Source organism: Pseudopodoces humilis, chromosome 12 (genome assembly GCF_049639895.1).
Source record: "Pseudopodoces humilis isolate 2021_Gansu_Grassland_sample_001 chromosome 12, ASM4963989v1, whole genome shotgun sequence".
NCBI lineage: Eukaryota > Metazoa > Chordata > Aves > Passeriformes > Paridae > Pseudopodoces > Pseudopodoces humilis.
Genome location: NC_142211.1, coordinates 18,123,268 through 18,141,231, shown reverse-complemented (window position 1 = coordinate 18,141,231; position 17,964 = coordinate 18,123,268). Strand labels below are relative to the sequence as shown.

Sequence of the window (17,964 nt, the reverse complement as noted above, 5' to 3'; positions counted from 1 at the left end):
GCTAGGAACAGCTGTTGGAGAAGATGAAACAAGGAAACCTTATAAATATGATTGTTTAGGAAAAGATTCTGAAAATATGAAACCTATAATCGAAATAGAAATGAAAACTAGCTTTGAGCTATAGGATACTGAGTGTTAGTTACTATATAACCAAGGAACAATAGCCCTACGCCAGTTTGAAGGAGAAAATTTTTTTCCCCGGTTGAATTGAACAATAACCCTTTCTGCTTGACCAGTGAATCCAAAGGTCGAAGAAAAATAACAAATCAGCGAAGAGAACAGAAATTTGAAAGAGTAGACTTTCTAGAGTTTTAAAAATGTAACACTGTTTATGGTAATGGTAGTAGTTCTTATTAAGGCTGTTATGTAAATTCTATTAGAAAATGTGCTGTCATGTACTGGTTGGTTACACTGGGAATTACGAATAATTCCATCCTTATAAAAAGGATAACAAATGTATTGTAATCAACGAAACCTTTCATACTCTTTCAACCCACTCTTAACCTTGACTTAAACCTCTCTATCTATTTTTTTTTTTTTTTTTTTTTTTTTTGTAATCTCTCTTAACTTACCCCACTTCCACCCTCTTGCCCCCCTCTTCTCTCATACCTCCTCTTTCCGCTCTCTCTCCCCTCTCTTTGAAGCATGCGAGTTTACGCGCTGTGGCTGGCAGCCGTAAACGGATCTCTTCCACCTTTCTACCTAAATAATAAAACTGCTTAGTCCCCAGGAAGCAAGCCTGACTTGGAGAAGTCTCGCCACTCAGTGTAGCCCGTTTTACTCCCTTAGCAGAACAGCCACCTCTTAGACGGGAGACATGAACGGGTTATCAAATTTACATGGAAATACAAAAACATCTACAAGAAAATTAAGCACAAGCCCACATGGCTTCAACCAATACCAGCAGGAATGCAAGGGTACATGATATCCCCAGTCTGAAAGCATACAGTTTTCAATGATAAACAGTCCAACTCTTGACAAATAGCAAACGTTTGGGACCATAAATGGGACAGTCCATATACTGTGCTACTAACTTCTTATTTTGTTGTAAAAGTTACAGGGAAAGACAGTTGTCTTTGTTTTATCAAATAATACTTTGAGTTGTGTGATGTACATTCTCTAATCCAAAATGTAAAAAAACAGAGGAAAAAAACTTATATATAAAGTGATATAATTATTTCGTGCAATATTAATAATATTTGAGATTTAATTTAGTATTTGTATTTTTATATATTTTGCAGTAGTATGCTATCTCTCCATTCTTACAATGTTTGTGCCTCTTCTCTTCCCCCTCCCCACCCTCTTAAACCCTATTTCAGGTATTTTTTTGCTGTTTTGACAATCTTAACCATTTTGGGAGTTCTGAATGGATTGGTGCTGCTTCCTGTTCTGCTTTCACTCTTTGGACCATACCCTGAGGTTAGTAAAAGCAATGGTGAACAGAAATAATGATATTATCTCTCCCCCTGCAACCGACCCACTTCTTTAGAAACTCCTTATTTTAAAAATCCTCTTGGATTTAAAAATTTTTACTATAAGTTTCTTGGTCTAGTTTTATTTTAAATATTTGTTAAATGTTACATTTGTTATTTATTTGGTATTCTTCTACCTTTTTATGCATTTTAAGTATTTTTAATGAGTGTTTGTTTAGAGGCTGAAATCAACATGCTAAATACAAATGTAGATATTAGGTAAGCTTTTATAAACCATATGTTATACGCCTATATAAAACAATGCTTTTCACCAAGACTTTGAAAAGGACAGCTAATTTTGTACCCATGTGTCCTAGTTTAGGGCAAATTTGGGAGAGAACCTCCGAATGAAGTCCCTCCAAAAAGAAATTCAAGCGGTTCCTCCCCCAACTGTTTTGGGAAAAGATTTCCTTGGAGAAAAGTGGAAAAATACCTGTTTATTTAACAGAAATAGAATAATATTAAACAATAAAACCTCTCGCTGTTCAATTGAATGGCAAATCCAGGAAAAGTCCTTTTCATGTGATGTTGCTCAGCTCACTCAAGTTCTTATCAGTCCCTCCAGCACTGGAAAGTGTCAAGGCCCAGGCCCCAGTGGGCCACAGGCGTGAGCTCCTGGGGATTGCCTGGGTTTTCAGTCCAGAGCAGGTTTGAACAGATCCAAGAAAAAAGGAAAAAAAACAGTCCAGGGAACTTCTCTGCCTCAGCTAGCTAAAACTAACTAAAAGCAATGGAGAGCTCTGTCCCCCTGTTTGTGCTACAGAAAACAGAGTCCAGGAGCAGGATATGGGGGAGTGAGTGCTCTTTAGCAACAGAAACTGCACGCTTCATCTTTCCCCCGCTTCTCTCTCAGAGTCAGTCTTAAAGGTGCAGAACTTAATATGTAACATAAACAAGGTAATTGGGGATACAAGCATCAAAAAGTCACCCCAGGACATTCCACCCCTTATCCCCATATTGTCAACTTATTACCAAAACTAATATATATTCTAACTCTACAAGCACATACATTATATACATACACATATATATACATATATGCAGACAAGGGCAGTGATATACAGCAGTGATATTTACTCATGGTTCTCACCCAACCATCTGATCTCCCTGAGGTACACATTGTGTTGTTCCATCATGTTTTCTGTCATTTATTCCACCATGCCCTTAGCAACCTACGGTCTGCCTGAAATACCCCACCCGCTTGCGCGGCAGTCCTGAACAAAAAGCTACAAACCCCACAAATGGGTTTTTGTTCTGTACTCATAAGCAGGAATTGATTCCAAAACTTGTCTTCCCTTGGCAAACCCCTGACATGTACGCGCACTGGGATCTCTTTGTCATCCATCTAGTCGTATGCTGAGGTTCAGGATTGGGTCAGGCCTGCTCATGTTGGTGGGAAACTCGAGTTGTGTTAAACTAATCGCAGGTGGCTTTTTGCTAGTATGCTGCTCCATAATTTTGTTGAAAGAATTCCACCCCACCCAATGCTTTCAAGGTGGCCTGTTTAATAGAGTCCATTGTTAACCATCTTCACTTGTCCGAAGCAGCAGTGTGCATGGTAGGGGGATATGGTACACCCACTTCAATGGCCATGTTTCCCTCTAGCCCGCACAAGTGTTGATTAAAGCTATTCTTGAAGATGAGTCTCCGATTGTCAGGGGGGCGGGGGGGACTCAATCCGCTCTCAGGGAGTACTAATGTCTCCAAAGGATCAGGCTTTTCAAGTCCCAGGATGGTGTTGTCAGGCAGTTGGCTGTGAGGCACAGGGTAAGTTTCCTCCAATTCATCCCATAGTGGTTATTTCTACCATTGTTTGAGCACGTAGCGCTTGCCTATGGCGGGTTTTGGGGAGAGGGTGATGTAGTCAATCTTGCCTAGGCCTCCCACATAAATTTATATTTGGACCTCCACCCACCTATGACCAATCATGGAGGGGGTTTCAACAGCTCGGCCTAGCTTGATCGTCGTGTGTGACAACATCTCAACAGTACATCGGATAAACCTGTGAGAAACTACTGTCCATGGTTTAGTAATTCCCACTCCCTCCCGGTCCTCATGCCCACTTATAAGTGGCATCTCTACTTGCTGATGGACCTGAGGGCAATCATGAAGCCCATTGAGCTAGGGAAACAACTCTCCCTTGTCTTAGACAATCTAAGATCTATCTTTGACACTTCTATCTTTTCAGCCTGACTCTATCTTGCTTATTATTTTGGTGCTTTTAAGCCGCATTAGCATATCTACTCTTGCAGAGGGACCATGGGCATCTAACGTGCAACGTCGACTTTGACTAGAGCTCAGTTTCGTGCTACGACTTGGGTATGCGATGTCTGCGACCATGAGAACTACATAAGACTCCAGCCTGTCTCTCTCTCCACAACACCAGTTCCACCCCCCCCACCCCCCTCCCGCGCCCGCCCCAGCGACCCCTCCGTCCCCCTGTCACGTTCCCCCTACTCATCAGCAGCCACACAAATTGGTTTTCCTACCTGCGCTGACCGTAATTACGGTTGCTTTTTCCATTTCTCCAAGCACATCCACCACAAGGACCGATTGGGCTACCATCCATGAATCAGTTTAGAGGTAGAGCTTTTGGTCAACTTCTCTCTCTTCAGCAATGTTCCAGGGCCAAATTGAACAGCTTTTTTGAGTTCAGCAAAGTTTGTCCTTGGATCCAACTTCTCGTTCTCAGTAAGCTTCTGCAAACCTGTCACATTGTGGTGGCTACCATACGGCTGCTTTCCACTTTTATGGGTTTCAGTTTTCCTACGATGTGACAGGAGCCATCAGTGAAAAGAAGCCATAACCTGTTTTTCTTTCTGCCTGGCAGTTTGGTTGTTCAGTGGATCTTCTTCATCACGTGTCAACTTGTGCTCTGTTCCTCCTTCATCAGTGAGACCAAATTTTGCAACCTGTTCCTGGGATAGTTGTGGTTGTAATGTTATCTCCAAAAGAATCCACACAGGCGCAAGATTCAGTTTCAAATTCGGGCCTTGCAAACTCGTGTGATAAGGACCAGATCTACATTGCTTCATGGTGGTCCATTGGTGGCCATGGGTGGATAGAGGGAACCTTTGCTTTAAACATATCCACCACGCAGCACCTCGTGTTGCAGGGGTGGTCCAGGCAGCAGAGTTGTTGTTTCTGTGCCAATCACCATCTCTGGAGGTGGGGTGGCTTTGAACTCCATCATAAGGCTGCTAAAATTTCCTTTGGTCTGTGGGAGTGTAGTTGGACTCCCAGGACCCCTGTAGCTTTGACCTCACAGAATCCCAGTGGTCCAGCCTCGAGTCTCACCAGGTACACTTTTCTGCCAAAAGGCTCCAGGAACAGACCATGGCCTCCTTGGCATGCAGGGAGCTAGAGCAAGTTCTTCACTTCGGGCCACTTTCATTGGTCCTGTCCTGACTGGGCCGTGGGTTGACACTGCATGAAGTGATCTCCTGCTTGATTTGGGCAAAGGCTTGTTGCTGTTTCAGGGCTCCCACATGGGAAAGTGGATCTTGTTTGTGGGTGAATCAGGTAGGAGAGGGAGTCTCATGATCTGGCTTGTATTTCAGTGAATAATTGCATTTGTCTCCAAAAAACTCTTATGGGCACTAAAGACAAAAGCTTGTGTGTTTCCTTCTTTCGCGCGGACCTGGTGGAGACATTGATTATGCGATCTTGTTCGGATGACATCGAGTGGGGAATCTAGATGTCCATCCACCTTGCCATTTTTGTCTTGAGTTTAGGGCAAATGTTGGGGAGGAGCAACCTCTCAAATGGGGTTGTCCACCCCAGGAAAGCAAAATCCAAAACGACTTTCCCTCCCCCTAAAAAAACTGAGGTTGTCAGGAAAAAAAAGAGAGATTTCTTTGGAGAGAAAGTGGAAAAGAGAAAGAAAAAAAAAAAAAACTGTTTATTTTAAGCAGGAAATAGTTGGAATCAATATTATAAACAATTAAAAACCATCTAACTGTTTCGATTGGGATTGGCAAATGTCCAGGAAGGAAGGGAAGTCATCTTTTCCATCATGGCTGGTTAGGCTCGGCCCTCTCAGGCTCTTTATCGCAGTCCCTTCTGGCGCCTGGAAATTGCCGAGAGCCCGAGTCCCTGGTGGGCCACCAGGTGTGAGCTACCCCCAGGGTTTTGTCCTGGGTGGTTTTTTCCAGTCACAGAAGCAGGGTTTGGCACAGATCCAAGAAAAAATGGGGCCCCCCCCCCCCCGCACACCCCCCGCCCCTTTTTGTTATTTTGTTTAAAACAAAGGTCCAGGGAAAACCTCACTCTGCCTCCAGCTATCTAAAAACTAACTAAAAGCCAGAGAGAAGCTCTGTCCCTGCAGTCTGTCTTGTGCTGCAGACACCACATTCCAGGAGGCCAGGATGCGGTGGGCTGATGATGAGGCGAGGTGATGTTGAGTTCTTTCAACCTACAAACTGCGGCACCCATAAACATTCTCTTCTCCCCCCCTTCACTCTCAGAGCCAGTCTTAAAGGTGCAGAACTTAATATATAACATAAACCAGGCAATTGGGACTACCAGTATCATAAAGTCACCCCAGGACACCATTTTACTCCCAGGAACTGGATCTCTCGAGCAGGTCCCTTAACTTTGCTCTTCTTGATGGCAAAACTGGCTTTCTGGAGAATCTGGATCATTTTCTCTCCTTTCTCAAATACCTCTTCATCCATATTCCCCCACACATTGATGTCATCAATGTACTGCAGATATTCTGGAGCCTCACCCTTTTCTAGTGCAGCCTGAATCAGTCCATGACAGATGGTGGAACTGTGCTTCCACCCCTGGGGCAGTCGGTTCCAGGTGTATTGCATGCCCCTCCACGTGAAGGCAAACTGAGGCCTGCATTCTGCTGCCAAAGGAATGGAGAAAATGCATTGGCAATGTCAATAGTGGCATATCACTTTGCTGTCTTGGACTCCAGCTCATACTAGAGTTCCAGCATGTCCGGCACGGCAACACTCAGCATTGGAATCCGTTCATTTAATGTACAATAGTCCACAGTCAATCTCCATTCTCCTTCAGATTTACTCACAGGCCAGATGGGGCTGTTGAAGGGTGAGTGGGTTTTGCTGACCACCCCTTGGCTCTCCAGCTCTCGGATCTTGTGCATGGGATTCACAGCATCTCGAGTTGTTTTCTACTGCCGGCAGTGCACTGTTGATGTGCCAATTGGTACTCATTGCTCTTCCCCCTTCAGATGTCTTACTACAGATGGGTTCTCTGATAGTCCAGGCAAGGTGTTCAATTGCTTGATGCATTCTGCCTCCACAGCTGCTATCCCAAATGCCCACCTGAGTCCTTTTGGGTCTTTGAAATACCCACTTCAGAGGAAGTCTATGCCCAAAATGCATGGGGCCTCTGGGCCTGTCACAACAGGGTGACTTCTTCCACTCTTTTCCAGTCAGACTCACATCAGCTTCCACCAAAATAAAATCCTGTGATCCATGTGTCACACCAGCAATAGAAACAGATTCTGCCCCTACATATCTTGATGGGATTAATGTGCACTGTGCACCAGTGTCAACCAAGGCCTCATATTTTTGTGGTTCTGATGTGCCAGGCCAATGAATCCACACAGTCCGAAAGACACGGGTTTCCCTAGCCTCTACCTGGCTAGAGGCAGGGCCCCTCTAATCCTGGTTATCCTTCTTTCCCTGCACATCTGTCTTGGAGGTTTCATAAGGGGGATTGGATGTGGTGTCATCATCATCATACCTGGCAGTTTGGCTATGGGCTACTGTAGCGGCTTTCTTTTTGGTGAAACTTCCTCTCTGAGTCTTGCTGTCTTCTAATTCACGCACCTGTTTTGCAAGAGCAGCAGTAGATTTTCCATCCCATGTCCTCATGTCTTCTCCACAGTCACGCAGGAGGAATCACAGCTCAGCTCATGGAGTGTACTTTCTTTCCCTATCTGGAGAACTTCTGCGTTTGGTACCAGAACTTCTGATCTGTATTGCTGAAATTTGGAGAAAGCCCTCTTTCATCTCCTCCCTGAGTTTCTTGTGATTCTCCTCCATTTGTCTTCTAATTTCTGCAGATGTGTTTCCACAGCTGTGATTCTTGCATGTGTGGGGCCACGCACGGCATCTGCATATGCTCAGAGCTTCACTATATCAAGCACGGTCTCCTCCCTGTCATCCCGCTTCATTATTGCTAAAGCAGAAGCATATTCTTGTGGTCCAAGTCACACAAGTTTTCACCACATCACGGATGTACATGGTGTCAAGTCTGGATTCTGAGTGTTTAGGTCATCTGAGAAGACAATCTCTGCCACTGCCATTTCTCTCAAGCATTGAATCCCTTGTTCTATGGTCTTCCACTGGGTTTGCTGCATATAGAATTTGTCTGCACACAGATACCTTTCTGCCACACTTCCCAGGACCCATTCCCAGAGACTATAATGGTCAGCCTCCTTATCATTCCTTGGTCGATAACCGGATCATGTGACAGGGATCCCAGATGCCTCACTTCAGTGCTGTCCAGAACTGTAGCCTCACCTGCAGTGTCCCACAGACAGACTAACCAATTAATTATAGATTCATCAGGTCGTTGAGTGTAATCCTTTCTTAAGCCACTAAGGTCCTTCAGGGAAAAGGACTCACTAGCACCCTCTGATTTTGTGTCAGTTGCTGGCCTTGAGGGTCCTTCCCCTACATCACCATTATCATCATCCATTAGTTGATCAGTTTTGGCTTTTTGTTTCATGCCTTTCGTGGTGGTAGCAACAACCTTTGGTTTAGGCTCACTGTCTGATTTAGCTGCTGGCTTGGCTGCAGCCTGAGTGACTGGAGTAGCTGCTGATTTATCTCCCTGCCCTACAGTATCTAGCAGCGTGCGATAAGCATACGCCAGGGCTCGGCTTATTGCAATGATCTTTTTCTCCTTAGAATGATCATGGCAATTCTCTTCCAGATATTTCCCCACTTCGTCTGGGTTCTGAATTTGTTCATGTGAGAATTCCCAGGCTGGGGGATCAGAAAATTCCTTCAGGGTCCAGCCTATTCTCTCCCATTCTCCACACCACTCTGGATTTTCAACACCTGGGCCTACTCCTGGGTCAGGGGTCTCATCAGCTCCTCTTGATATCTCAGCCCTCACTCTAGAGAAGTTGCAGACTGTATATAGGAAGCTTACCAGATGAAATACCAGGAAAGTGATATCCTTAACACTCAGGGGAAACGGAATATTCTCAAAAAGGGACATAGCAGATTCAAGAGAAGAAAGAAAGGAAAGGCTGAAAAACATGATCCCCAGCTCCTCTTCTAATAAACTGTGTGCAATTACTAATAAACCCCCAAAACATGCTACTGGGACTGGGAGGCAAGGTAGGATGAAGAAACCATAAGCCAAACATACCTGGCAGAAACTTCAGTACCTTTATGAACTTCCTATAAATCATTATCACTGAGCCCAGCGCAATAGCTAATCTAATCTGTGCCCCTCTACTGTAAAAGCTATGTGTTATGGACAATACTGGAGCTATCTCTGGAATAGAAAATAAACCTAGGGACCAGAAAGGTATTAAAACCTCAAAAAAGTCTAGGGACAAGAACCACATGAAGGCCTCCACCCCGAGAGACATTATGCATTCAAACAATGTGGCTACTGACTGCTTTATCCCAATACAGAGTAAGTACAACCAAAATGCAATCAGTAATCAGTACAGGTTTCTTCCACTTTCTCGAGCCACGCGTTGTGTGCCAATAACTGTATTTGTCCTGGTTTAGGGTAAATTTGGGAGAGAACCTCTGAATGGGGTCCCTCCAATAAAGAAATTGAAGTGGCCCCTCCCCCAACTGGTTTGGGAAAAAAGATTTCCTTAGAGAAAAGTGGAAAAAAACCTGTTTATTTAACAGAAATTGAATACCCCCCCACCACCACCACCACCCTGTTTTTCATTAGATGGCAAATCCAGAAAAAGTTATTTTCATGTGGTGTTGCTCAGCTCTCTCAGGTTCTTATCAGTCCCTCTGGTGCTGGAAAGTGTCAAAGCCCAGGCCCTGGTGGGCCACAGGCGTGAACTCCCAGGGTTTATCTGGGTTTTCAGTCCAGAGCAGGTTTGGACAGATCCAAGAAAAAGAAAAAAAACCCAGTCCGGGGAACTTCTCTGCCTCAGCTAGCTAAAACTAACTAAAAGCAAATGAGAGCCCTGTCCCACTGTTTGTCCATGCTGCAGACAGCACAGTCCAGGAGCAGTATGCAGCGGAGTGAGTGCTCTTTCTGAAAACAAACTGTGTACTTCTTCTTTCCCCTGCTTCGCTCTCAGAGCCAGTCCTAAAGTTGCAAAACTTAATATGCAACATAAACAAGGCGATTGGGGATATAAGCATCATAAAGTCACCTCAGGACACCAAATCTTCTCTTTTTCCACCCACTGCCTCTGTTGCTTCCCTCAAAATATTCAACTCACTAGACCACCAAGAAGCCTTGTGTGGACCAACATTACACCAGTGGTGGTCTATAGAGCGCATCCTGATAATCATGACCAGAAGTTTGCCAAAAGGTGCCTCTCACCACCCTATGCCTCTCTGTGGTACCCTCTTGGCTCAAGCAGAAATTTTAGTGGGTTGAAGGCTCAACCTGTTTGTTGAAGACTTTATAGTATAAAGCCCAAGTTCAGCAAAAAGGGATTCATAGCTATCAAATTTGTATTTGGTTATTCATTACCTTCAGATCAGTTAACACAGTTGTGCTATGTATAGATATATTTATCATGTATTATTAGCATCAGTAATGCTATGCTGCATGTTTTTATATGTGTGTGTGTGTCTGTGTGTGTGCGTGTATAAAAATAAAACACAAGGTATATATACAGTGCTAGTAATATTTAGGATGTATTTATTTTGGGTCTTAGTATTTGTGGTGGGTTAGGCTAACAGCCAAATTCCCACTCAGCTGCTCATTCACTCCCCCTCCTCAGTGGGACAAGGGATAAAACAGCTCATAGACTGATATAAAGACAGGGAGATTGCTTACCAATTGGTGCTTTGGCAAAAACAGACTCAACTTGGGGAAAATAATTTAATTTATTGCCAATTAAAAGAGATTCAGGTACTGAGAAACAAAAACACTGAAACTATGCCTTTCCTCCCCCTTTCCCATGCCCAACTTTGCTCCTTCATTCTAGTTTCCCCTATGCCCACTCAAGCAGCAGAGGAAGACAGGGGATGGAAATTACTTTTAGTATATAGTGGTTTCTCTCTGCTCCTTCTTCCCTCTCACACTTTTGCCCTGCTCCAGTGTGAGTTCTCCCACAGGCTGCAGTCCTTCAGGAAAAAAATAACTGCTCCAGCAGTGGTCTTCCATAGGCTGCAATGAATATCTTCTCCAGTACCATGAAGCAACTTCTCTTCCTTCTCTGACCTTAGTACCATTCCTAAACCACAAAGTTTTCCTCTGTGTCTGATGAGTTCTGTACTTTCTTGGATATGTTTTCACAGAGGCACCACCAGGTTCATTGATTGGCTTGGCTGTGACCTGCAGTGGGGCTGTTGTGGAGCCAGCTGAAATTGGCTCTGTTCAACACATGGCACCTCTTCCCACAGAGACCACCCCTGAAAACATCCTGTCCTGCTACAAAAACCTTGCCACATACACCAAATACAGTATTCACAGAATCACAGAATTTGCTGAGTTGGAAGGGACCCACCAGGATCATTGAGTTTAACTCATGGCCCTGCACAGCACCATCCCTAAGAGTCACACCATGTGCCTGATAGTGTTGTCCAAACACTTCTTGAACTGTCAGGCTTGGTGCTGTGATCACTTCGTTGGGGAGCCTGTTTCAGTGCCCAAACACACTCTAGATAAAGAACTTTTTCTGAATATCCAACCTTAACCTCCCCTGACAGAACTTCAGGCCATTCCCTCAGGTCCTGTAACTCGTCACCACAGAGAAGAGATTAGTGCCTGCCCCTCCTCTTCCCCTCACAAGGAAGCTGTAGACTGTGATGAGGTCTTCACTCAGTCTCTTCTCCAGGCTGAACAAGCCAAATTACCTTAGCAGGTCCTCATATGGTTTTCCCTCAAGGCCCTTCACCATCTTCACTTCCCTCCTTTGGACACTCCCTAATAGTTTAATGTCACCCAGTACTTGAGGTGAGGCCACACCAGCACAGAGCAGAGTCGGACAATCACATCCCTTGAATGGCTGGCAATGCTTTGCTTGATGCACCCCAAGATATGTTTGGCCTTCCTGGCTGCCAGGGCACTGCTGACTCATTCAACTTGCCATCAACCAGGACCCCCAGGTCCCTTTCCATGGCACTGCTTTCCAGCATCTTGTTCCCCAGTCTGTCCATACATCTAGGGTTGACCTGTCCCAGGTGCAGAATCTGGCACTTGCCCTTGTTGAACTTCATATGGTTGGTGATTGCCCAGCCCTCTAATTTATCAAGGTCTCTCTGCATTTCAGCTAGTCAACAGCTCCTCCCAATTTTCTATCATCTGCAAATGTGCTTGGTATCCCTTCAAGTCCTGTGTCCGATCCACTTATGAAGATGTTGAAGAGCACAGAGCCAAAGATGGACTCCTGCAGAACCTCACTAGTGACCACTTGCCAGTCTGATGTCACCCCATTCATTAGAACCCTTTGTGCCTGACTCGTGAACCAGTTCCTCACCCATCTGTCTTGGTTTAACATAGTCTAAGGGGAACACTCTAAATGAGCGCTCCCTCTTTGTTTTAACCAATCCCTTTTCACCAATAAGGAGAAACAAAATATGAGTAAATATAAGTGAAAAAAATAAGTTTACTAACAAGCGAAGCAGCAACAGGCAAAAAATAACAGTAAAAAATTACTAGGTACAAAATTACTAAATCTCACTGTGTGGAAAAATCATGCTATGAAAAGCCAGTGTCCATAAAGAAGACAGAGTCCTGCAACTTTATTCAAATAAAGGGAGAGAGTCCACTGGGGCATATGCCCATGAGGTTTTCTCTCTTGAGGTTTTGGAGGGCACAGCCTCCTTTTAAACTCCCGGCCACATGTTGCCCTCTTCCTTTCCCCATTGGCTGAGGTACTAGGAAGGTACAGCCTTCCCGAACCACCTACAAAATACTTAAACATGTTATTTTCCCAAATGCTCAGAAATTCAGGCTTGTGCGGACCCATTTGACTATTTCAGCAGTCAAACTGTCTGGGTTCTGTAATAAACCTGTGGCTTGAAGTTAGTAAACACATTAAGACCCATTTCAAAGATATTAACACCCATACCCTCACACATGGAATTGTTTGTGAAGACTTTAGCACATATCTTTCCTATCATCACAAACTCCATGGAAACAAAGAGAAACTTAAAATGGCAGAATATTCCTCCCTTCCAAGATGGTGGCCCCTATGGATGCCTCTATTGTTCAAGAGACAAAGGGAAAGGACCCTCAGGGTCTTCTCCCCCTCTTATCTCTCTGGTGACAGCAGCTCTGTTGAGAAAGGTGGCTGGCACTCAGTCAAGGGTAGAACTCATGGCAGGAGTTTGCCTTTTCCTTGGCAGAAGCAGCAGGCTGGGGCCACTTGGTGCCTTCTCGCTTCGGCTAGGCATTGCTGGCAGGCTGGGGACCACATGGAGTGGGGACACTCCAATCTTTCCCGGTTTGGTGCTGCAACTGCAGGCAGTCGGTCCTGGAATTTGCCCCAAGGCAGTCCACCACCGCAGAATGCACCTTCTCCAAAAAGGGGAGAAAAACCCAAAGAAAAACCAAAACGGAAGCCTCTGCCTGCACTTCCTCAGCTCTATGGGAAAAAACAAGAGAGATACTCTGCCCGATTCAAAGACCACAAGGCCAGGAAGAGGTTGGCTGTAGTGCTCCAACTTTTAAGAGGAACTATGGCATGCTGTCCAGCCCCGTTTCTGGCTGCGGTCTTAAAGAGACAGCAACCTTTTTTGGGCATAGATAGATATGGAATACAATCATATTTTTGGTTAACTGTCGCCCTGAAAACTCAGCTTCTGAGCTTGCTAACATAGTTTTCTAAAGACTTTCCCAGGACAGTAGCTGTAAACATAGATATGTGTACATTCTTTCTGTTACACGTCTTGTGATGGGCATCTCTCATGGCCAGTGCAGTGAGAAAGTGTTATCCTGACCATCCAATTCCTGGCCGTGGTCAGGAGCCTATAAATCCTGGGGGGAAAAATAAACTTTCCTCTTCTTTCCACCACACCTCGACCTGTGTCCGCGTGATCTATTCATCGTCAGCGGTAACAGTTAACCAGGACACCATTGCATGACATGTTTATCCAGCTGTGTGCTGAACATTTTGTCCAAAAGGATCCTAGGAGAGACAGTTTTGAAAGCTTTAGTGAAATACAAGAAGATGACATCACCTGGCTTCCCTTGATCAACCAAGTGGGTTACCTTGTCATAAAAGGTCAACCAGGTTTGACAATCAGGACTTTCTCCTCATGAAGCTGTGCTGGCTGTAAACAGTGACTGCATTGTCCTCTAGGTATTTTTCAATGCCTCCCAGAATAATCTTCTCCATAACTTTACCAGGCACTGAAGTGAGACTGACAGGCCTGAAGTTTCTGGAGTCATACTTTTTGCCCTTTGTGACAATCAGGACAATGTTTGCCAGCTTCCAGACAACCAGGAACTCTCCAAATTCCTAAGATTGTTCAAAAATCATTGAGAGAGGCCTCATGATGACATCAACCAGCTCTTTTAAGTCTTCTCAGATGAATCCCTTCAGGCCCTAGAGATGTATAGGTATTGAGCTGGAGCAGCAGATCCTGCACAAGTTCAGGGTCAATTGGGAGTTTATCATTCTCACAGCTAGGGCCTTCCAGCTCAGGGCACTGGGACCCCCTTTAGTCCATCATCCATGTTGAAGAGAAAGGCAAAGAAAGCATTAAACTTCTCTGCATTGTCCATGTCCCTGTTTGTGAGGCAGCCATCCTCATCCTGGAATGGACCAATATCATTTCTGCACCGCCTTTTGCTATTAATGTATTTTAAAAAACTCTTTCTATTATCCCCTACATTACTGGCACCTCCAACTCCAACTGAGTTTTGACTGCATGAATTTTCTCCCTGCAGTGGCAGCAGCATCCCTGTATTCCTCCCATGTCAACTGACCTTGCTTCCACCGGCCATACACCTTCCTTTTTTGCATTATTTCCAAGAGACGATCCCTGTTCAGCCAAGCTGGCCTTCTGCCTAGCCTGTGTGACTTCTGACATTTAGGAATTGGCTGCTCCTGTGCCTTTTGGATGTGGAACTTAAAAAGTGACCAGCAATGATGGACCTCAGCACATGAAAAGGCATTTTCCCAGGAGACCTTACCAATTCCCTGAGCAGCCTGAAGTCTGCTCTCCTCATGTCCAGGGTTGAAGTTTTGCTGGCACTTTTCCTCTTGTCAACAGAGATTTTGAACTCAGTTGTATCAGGGTTGCTGTGGTCAAGTAAAATAAGAGTTTTTAAATAAAACAGTTTTGACAAAAGTGCATAATCTTTTATATTCCTAGGTATATACATGGCCTGTCCCTTATTCAAACAATATATACATATATATGTGTATATATTGCAAGTATTTGTATCCATTTCTCTTTGCATCTAGACACTGAACCATATTATACATACAAATTTGAGATTATTTATGAAATCATGTGTCTTAGGGCCACAAAGATGGTCAGAAGGCTGGAGTACCTCTCCTATGAAGACAAGCTGAGAAAGCTGGAGCTATTTAGCCTGGAGAAGAGAAGGCTCTAGAGGGGATCTTAGAGGACCCTTCTAGTACCTAAAGGGGCCTACAAGTGAGATGGAGAGGGACTATTTTCAAGGGCATGTAGTGATAGGACATGGGGGAATGGCCTTAAGATGAAGGAGGGTAGGTTTAGATTAAATGTTAGGAATAAAGTCACTATTGTGAGGGTGGTGAGGCACTGGCACAGGTTGCCCAGAGAAGCTGTGGCTACACCACCCCTGGAAGTGTTCAAGGCCAGGTTGGATGGGGGCCTAAGCAACCTGCTCTAGTGGAAGGTGTCCCTGCGCATGGCAAGGAGGTTTGAACTAGATGATCTTAATGGTCCCTTCAAACACAAACCATTCAATGATTCTGTGATTAATGTATGCTGAAGAGGAAGGAAAGTCCAGGAATTCTTTCTATATTTATAAGTGTAAGTGTGCATGTTTATGTACAGATATGCACTTGCTGAGACAATGATACATAGATAAATATGTATAATCCTATTTGCATACATCTCCTGAGACGGAGATCATGGTTCTTTTTCTTTCATGCATTTTTTTTTGTTGTAATACAGGTGTTGATCAGAAAACTAGTGCTCATGTTCTCATGGCATGAAAAGGTGTATTTGGCCAAAGAATTTTTCTATTAAGTGCTAATAATAATAAGGGTAATGCTAATTGAATGATACTGAATACTTGTAATTATAATTATCACTGTCATTATCAGGTTTCTCCAGCCAGTAGACAAAACAAATTATCTACTCCATCTTCTGAGCCACCTCCCAGCATTATGAGGTTTGCACTACCACTTGGGCACACAAATAATGGGTCGGATTCCTCTGATTCTGAGCACAGCTCTCAAAATGCAGGCATCAGTAAAGAGCTCCATGAGTATGAGGCTATTCACGGCTCTCTGGCACCAGTCCATCAAGTAATAATAGAAGCCACTGAGAATCCTGTCTTTGCAAGATCCACTGTAAGTAGCTCACATATTGACTGGAGGGAGGGCAAGAATAATTTTGTTTGTTTGGGGTTTTTGAATTGAAATCTATTTTTGAGGGACAGCTATAATATTTCTTTCATGTTGCTGGCTGATTATGCTTTGTGACTGTGCCAAATTATGGAGCACTTGTAGACAGGATGTGAAGGCTTTCCTTTAGAATCAAGCTGGGGGTAAAATTGTGGCACCAAAGCTGAGGTCTTCAGCATATGTAATTGCTGTTGTATCATATTAGCACCAGACACAAAAGAGAAATTTTAGTTTATTCAATGACTGCTGTGGGTGACCTCCAGGACAGAAAGTGGGAAGAAGTTTAAAATATCCAAACCTCTTCCACACAGTCCCATGTGTGTCACCATCTCATATACCTCTTCTCTGGACAGCTCACTTGGGGAGAAAGACTTATAGAGCCCAGGAAAAAAAAAACAGTTTCAGGGTTATGTCAAATCTTGTATCTGTTCCATCTTGCTAATGAGTTGACATAACTGTGATTTCAAAAGAAAGTGCAAAAAGTTCCATTTCCTGCTCCCCATGATGTTGCATGTTGAATTGCAGTGTCAATCTCTTTTTGTTCATCAGAGGCCTAAAAGTAGGTACAAGCACAGTCACATTTGAAGTCGGACACAGTTTATTGATTGAGGTGGCCCCTGTGCTTCATGCTTTTTAAAGAAATCCAGAAACAGATGCCTACTGTCTGTACAAAGTACCCCAGTAACTTAGTGTGTATGTATGCTGCGTGGAGTCTTTTATGAATGCCTGCAGTTCTGCTTATTGAAAGAGTTAAGATCAAGTGATTGCTATCCATCCCTTTGAAAAGATGAAGCAGTATGTTGGAAGAGTAGCATATGTTTGCCTTGTTTTGTCAGAGGCATAACTATGTGTCTCCCTTTCAGGTGGTTCAGCCAGAGACAAGGTATCAGTCAAGTCCCAGGATTCAGTTGAATCCAGAGGCTGGCATTCAGCATTCACAGCATCAGGGCAGACAACCAAAATGGGAAACAAGGGAAGGGCTGAAGTCACCTCCTTACTGCCATTGCAGTGACAGTTTTGAAATTTCTGCTGAACAGCATACAGTACCTAACAATAGGGATTGCTTGGGTCACAAGGCTTTTTCTTATAACATAAAAAGACCAGTGTTTGATGCCATGAGTGGCTCAGAACCAGTCTATTGTCAGCCTATTGCTACTGTGACTGCCTCAGCTTCAGTGACTGTTGCTGTCCATTCTATCATCCACAACCACAACTCCTGGGGAGGGAGCTTTCCACCCTACAAGGGATACTATGAATCTGACCCTGGGCCATTTGAGGACCCTCATGTGCCTTTTGATGTGTGGTATGAAAGAAGAAATTCTAAAGTGCAAGTTATAGAACTGCAAGATCTTGAATGTGAAGAAAGTATACCTGACAACAACTCAGAATAAGGTAGATCTGTCTCCTGTAGACGGTAGATTTGCCTATCTTGGTTAATGATGTTGTTAATGATGTTTGTCTACCCTAGGCATCCTGTAGCAGATTTAGCTTTAAATCTGGAAAGGTAATTTATTTGAGTGGTACAGTGCTAGAAACAGCTCAAACTGGGTGCCTTCAGAGAGGGACCCTGAACAAAGAAATACCTGGGCAATTATACCCTTAGGGTCTAAGTTTCCCAGCCCTCATGTGACAGTTTGGTCCAATAATAATATTTAGGTCTGGGGTCTTCTTGTTCTTCATTGGTTATCTTAATTGTGTCTAGGCAGGCCATTTCTTCTCTTATCTGTGAGGTTGCAGCTTCTGATGAAGGGGTAGTGGCCTTCCTTGCTT

The 17,964-nt window shown here is 44.1% G+C and overlaps 1 protein-coding gene across 1 annotated transcript; it reads left to right on the top strand.

Moving 5' to 3' along the window:
* Positions 1-393: 393 nt before the first annotated feature.
* Positions 394-17,585, top strand: LOC148183460 (protein patched homolog 1-like). Its single transcript, XM_088061488.1, has 4 exons — positions 394-401; positions 1,320-1,419; positions 15,892-16,140; positions 17,058-17,585. The coding sequence occupies exons 1-4, from the start codon at positions 394-396 to the stop codon at positions 17,583-17,585; spliced, it is 885 nt and encodes a 294-aa protein (XP_087917614.1).
* The last annotated feature ends 379 nt before the right edge of the window (positions 17,586-17,964 follow it).

Coding starts and splice junctions, on each gene's coding strand:
- LOC148183460 (XM_088061488.1), top strand. Junction 1,420..15,891: donor TCTTTGGACCATACCCTGAG/GTTAGTAAAAGC, acceptor TGTCATTATCAG/GTTTCTCCAGCCAGTAGACA. Junction 16,141..17,057: donor CTGTCTTTGCAAGATCCACT/GTAAGTAGCTCA, acceptor TCTCCCTTTCAG/GTGGTTCAGCCAGAGACAAG.